This window comes from Gigantopelta aegis, chromosome 8, assembly GCF_016097555.1.
Source record: "Gigantopelta aegis isolate Gae_Host chromosome 8, Gae_host_genome, whole genome shotgun sequence".
NCBI lineage: Eukaryota > Metazoa > Mollusca > Gastropoda > Neomphalida > Peltospiridae > Gigantopelta > Gigantopelta aegis.
In genome coordinates this window covers 45394306-45399317 of record NC_054706.1, presented here as the reverse complement: position 1 = coordinate 45399317, position 5012 = coordinate 45394306, and the positions used below count along the sequence as shown (strand labels likewise).

At 37.3% G+C, this 5012-nt stretch overlaps 1 protein-coding gene across 1 annotated transcript; it reads right to left on the bottom strand.

Annotated features, from left to right (window-relative positions):
• LOC121380013 (nuclear receptor-binding factor 2-like) lies at nt 1-3585 on the bottom strand. Its single transcript, XM_041508728.1, has 3 exons — nt 3339-3585; nt 2840-2924; nt 1-1865 (listed from the first exon to the last, which is right to left on the bottom strand). Exons 1-3 carry the CDS (start codon nt 3357-3359, stop codon nt 1204-1206), a joined length of 768 nt encoding a protein of 255 aa, XP_041364662.1. The 5' UTR covers nt 3360-3585; the 3' UTR covers nt 1-1203.
• Nucleotides 3586-5012: the final 1427 nt, after the last annotated feature.

Genomic DNA, 5012 nt, shown 5'->3' with positions numbered 1-5012 from the left:
ATCATTTCGACATTTATTCACTTTTCTAAACAACAATAACAGTATATTAAATTTTCATTTCACATTTGTGTGTACACAAAAATTAGACCATAACACTATGCTAAATAAATTTAAGGACCAGTGGATACTTTCAGCATTTTTCTTTTTATATGGTATAAAATTACAAAAAACTTGATAACCTCTATAATTTATAAATCATCTGAACAAAACTTACTAACGTAACACTGACAAAAAGTGTACTAGACCTTAATGTGGAGTCTATGATTAAATTTTCTTTACTACTTCTATAATTGCCATTTTAAAAAAAAGTCTATATTTATTAGCAAACTGACATACAAAAGAGATAAAGTAGAATTAAGTTATTCTTGATCATACAATCCTGCTCGTTTAAGAGTATCAGTGTACACAGAAATGTTTGCCACAACCATAATGATTTCTGGTAATTCTGTTGCTCCGAACTGCATGTAGGTCTGTTTTATGATGCCACCTTTTGATTAGTCACAAGAAAAAAAACTCCATGAATGTGTGACCTCTCTGTTTTTTTAATTGGACTTTCCAGCTGTACCTCCTCTTTCAGATGACAAGGTTATAATGCAAGACTGAGTCATCATTCTGTATTAAAATTATTTCCTGCATAGCACTTTAAATTTAGATATTCCTTAACATTTCCAATCCATTGTCGTGCTTTTCCTTCACATTATTTTATTTTTGTTTAATGAAATCTGTAGAATGAAATTATTAATTAATCATCACAGAGCACAATATTTGGCATGTTCCACTGTTCTGTCCATGTGTGGGGTGAGCAACTTTAAATTCATGCAAACCGCCAGCTGGTTACGTGGTGAATTCAACTGTAAACTAAAATACAAAATTGCAAACTTCAGTATCACTAGAACTTTATTCCTCTATTCCAAAAATAGACTGATTTGTGGACACTTGATGTATAGCACATGAGTCGTATGACACGAGCACCCCTGGCAATCACTCTACTGAAGTACATCTTGTTCCTTTTATGTTCAGAATCTTCAATATCAACACATAATTAACACACTCACAACACAATCTGTTCTTGATCACAACTTGATGCTTCAGTGTTATTTATATTTCTTAAAAATTACTGAGACATCACATATTAAAAATGTCTAACCTAGTCCCCACCCTCTTTCCCAGACAAAACTTTCTGATTCCGACTGTAAAGAACATTTAGACATGATCTTCCACCGTTGAGACACTTTCTTCAAAACTGGTGTCTTGATCTTTGCAGTCCGACTTCCACATATCCAGATTTAAAGTCGGCATTTCTAGAGGTGGCAGGTCGAATGTCAAAAACTCTTCACCTATCTGTCCCGACTGCTCCTTCTTGTCCATCTGTGAAGGCAGAACTCGATTCTCCTTTCTTAGGTCTTCCACCTCCTCCAGCAACTGCCGTATGCACCTCCTCAGCTCGTCATTGTGTATTCGCAATTCCTCAATCACAGTCTTGTCGTCCTTGGGAATCTTCACAAACTCTGGTTTCGGCTGCGTGTCTCTCTGGTAAGCCAGGGACAGACTCTGCTTTCTCAGAGCGAGGAAGTTCAAGAGACTATCCGTCTCTGTCAGAGTCTTGTACAGTTCCTCACCATCAGCTCTCAGAAAGAGGTCAGCATCAGCATCCACATCATTCTGACTCGGTTGATGGGCTCCCTGTGTCTGCGATGCCTGGCTCACAGTGTTCCGGGATCGATTCTGCCATAACAATGTTTTTTCCACACAAATCTGTTTTTCCTGAAGGATGTCCTGCTGGCGGAGATGGTGTTGATGTTGTAGACGCAGGGATTCCAAAGCGTGCTGGCAATGTGTCTGTAACATGGCCTCCAGCAAATGCTCTAAAAATAACAGAAATGTACGAAGTACCAAAACAAAAACATGTTTTCAATGATATCTATTAGAAGTAACTATTATTACAGGCAACATTTTATACAATAACTCTCATATAGGTCCGTTTTCAATTAGAAGAACTGATCTCCTTAATTTGGTAGGTTCTTTCAACATGTTCATAGTTGTGGACTGAAGCTACTAAAGCAATGCTCTGAAAATAACAGAATTGTAGGAAGTACCAAAACCAGAATCGTGGATTAAATCTATTAGAAATAGGTATTACAAGGAAACATTTTATTCAATTAGACATACTGATTTCCTTGATTTGGTTGTTTTTTTCAACATGTCCATTTTTGTAAGCTACTAAATAAATTTGAATACACATTGTTAACTTCGAGCCCTGTATTGGACCCTATTGGTAAATTATAATGACACCACTAGAGCACACTGATTTATTAATCATCGGCTTTTGGATGACAAACGTTTGGTAATTTTAACATATAGTTTTAAGAGAGTAAACCTACTACATGTTTTATATGCACCATCTCAAAGACAGGATAGCACATACCACGAAATTTGATATACCAGTTGTGATCCACTGGCTGGAACGAGAAATAGCCTAATGGGTTGGTAAAGTAGTTTGACTGGTTCCCATTACCACTATATGTTGGCCCTGATAATGAACACAGGGGTGCAGAAAGTACTCGCCCGCTCGCCAAATGCAAGTAAACATTCTGATTGACGAGTTAAAAAATGCAATTACCAGTCTGTCTGTCTTTTTTATTTTGATTGCTACGTGATGTTGATCACTTACCAGGTTATCTTAATCATGCTTTGTTACTGAAGACACTGCATATTATAACAGTATTTATAATATATTATTCTATAGACTTGCGGACTAGAAGAAATTCTGGTGGGTTAGTAAATTTCAATTTCTACATCCCTGGAACAAATTATTCCCTGTCTAGCACGGTTTCATTACCTGATGCTCTCCTGTGGCAACAAATTGCACTTTCAAATTTTCCAGATTTCATCATCATATCAGCCTTCCTGGCCTGCTGGTGAGCCTGAAACACATACATATATATATACATGTATAATGATATATGATTATTTCATAATCTCATATTTCAAATCAGTGTGACCATGGCATGGTCAAATGACAAATATGATTACAGTGAAGTTAGCATGATTTTCCTTCAGTTGTTTAAATGCAATACAGAAAAAACTTACCTATTTAAAATATTTAATGCAACATATGTTGCATGACTTACAACGAAGTATATCTAATCCTTTAATATTATACATATAAAACAAAAGTAAGTCTTCAATCAGAAATATTTGACAGCCCAAAAATGTAAACAAAATTGTGAAATGATAATCATTGATATCGACAATGACATTACAATTACTGGGGGTAATAGATTAACAAATGGCGACATGAATTAACTTTAATAGCTTGCGAAAAATGTCAGTAGTACCAAATTTAGTGGGGATTCCATCTTTAGATAGTATAAACCTCTAAACCAAGCATAAAATAATACATCAAACAGGAAACAGGAAGTAACTATAGTTTAAGTTTATCTTCTTTGTTTAAATCTCACCACTGTAATGCTCGTCCAACTTCATTAAAGAAAACTAAAAGCTTGTAGGCCTAACCATATGCAATACACACGTGTAGCTCGAAAAGCTGACATAATACTAATATGTTTTTGCCTTGTAAATTTGTTAGAGTTTAATTAAGATTTTATTATGTTTATTCTACTGAGTAGCGGTCACCGAAAGTATGTTACTTTCTGGGGGGGGGGGGGGGGGGGGTAGTTAGTGGCAAAGCGTTCGCTTGATGCGCGGTCGGGCTATTTCTCGTTCCAACCATTGCTCTACAACTGGTGTAACAAAGGCAGTAGTATGTACTATCCTGTATTTGGGATGGTGCATATAAAAAATCCCTTGCTGCTAATCGTAAAGAGTAGCCCATGAAGTGGCGACAGCGGGTTTTCTCTCAATATCTGTGTGGTCTTTAACCATAAGTCTGACGCCATATAACCGTCAATAAAATGTGTTGAGTGTATCGTTAAATAAAACATTTCCTTCCTTCTTTCGTATATGCGAGGTCGGTTTAGGATCAATCCCCGTCGGTAGCCCCATTGGGCTGTTTCTCGTTCCAGCCAGTGCTCCACAACTGGTGTAAAAGAGTCCGTGGTATGTACTATCCTGTCTGTGGGATGGTTCATATAAAAGATTCCTTGCTGTTAATCGAAAAGAGTAGCCCATGAATTGGCGACAGCGGGTTTCCTCTCAATATTTGTGTGGTTCTTAACTTTATGTCTGACGCCATATAACCGTAAATAAAATGTGTTGAGTGCGTCGTTAAATAAAACATTTCCTTCCTTCCTATATCAGGAAAAAAATAACCATTATAGTACGTTTTTTGTTAATTAATTAATCATCAGCTATCGGATGTCAAACATTTGGTAATTCTGATTCGTAGTCATCAGAGGAAACCCGGTACATTTTTCTTAATTCAGCAAGGAATCTTTTATATGCACCATCCCACAGACATGATAGCACATACCACGGCCGTTGATATTCCAGTCGTGGTGCACTGGCTGAAATGAGAAATAGCCCAACGGGCTCACTGACGGGGATCGACTCTAGACCGACCGCGCATTAGGCGTGCGCTTTATCACTGGGTTAAGTCTCGACCGTTATAAAAGAATCGGAACTCACGGAAAATGGTTTTGTATTCAAGTAAACATTACATACAAATTGTCTCGTCGTGACTTTTCATTTCATTTCAACTTATTTTCGTGCTTATATCCAATTAAGGTTCAAGCATGCTGTCCTGAGCACACACATCAGCTATCTTGGCTGTCTGTCCAGGACAGCGTGTTATTTGATTAGTGAGAAGAGGGTGTAGTGGTCTTACACCTACCCACTGAGTCGTTAAAATTCACTCTGGGTGGGAGCCGGTACCGGGCTGCGAACCATGTACCTACCAGACTTATGACCTAGGCCGGTCGTCGTGATAAGATTGTTTCAATTTATGTATACAAGACTTCTGTGTCTTCTGCACTTTCCCTTTTTTTTTTTTTCTTTTTTTTTCTTTTCTTTTTTTTGCCATTTAATGCTGGTGGATGTGAGGGGATATAAAA

Excerpts from the sequence above, each read along its gene's own strand:
- LOC121380013 (XM_041508728.1), bottom strand. The coding sequence starts at position 3,359 with ATGGAATCCCCACTAAATTTG. Across the intron at positions 2,925-3,338 it reads TGGAATCCCCACTAAATTTG|GCTCACCAGCAGGCCAGGAA; the intron begins GTACTACTGACA and ends TATGTGTTTCAG. Across the intron at positions 1,866-2,839 it reads TTGCCACAGGAGAGCATCAG|AGCATTTGCTGGAGGCCATG; the intron begins GTAATGAAACCG and ends TGTTATTTTTAG.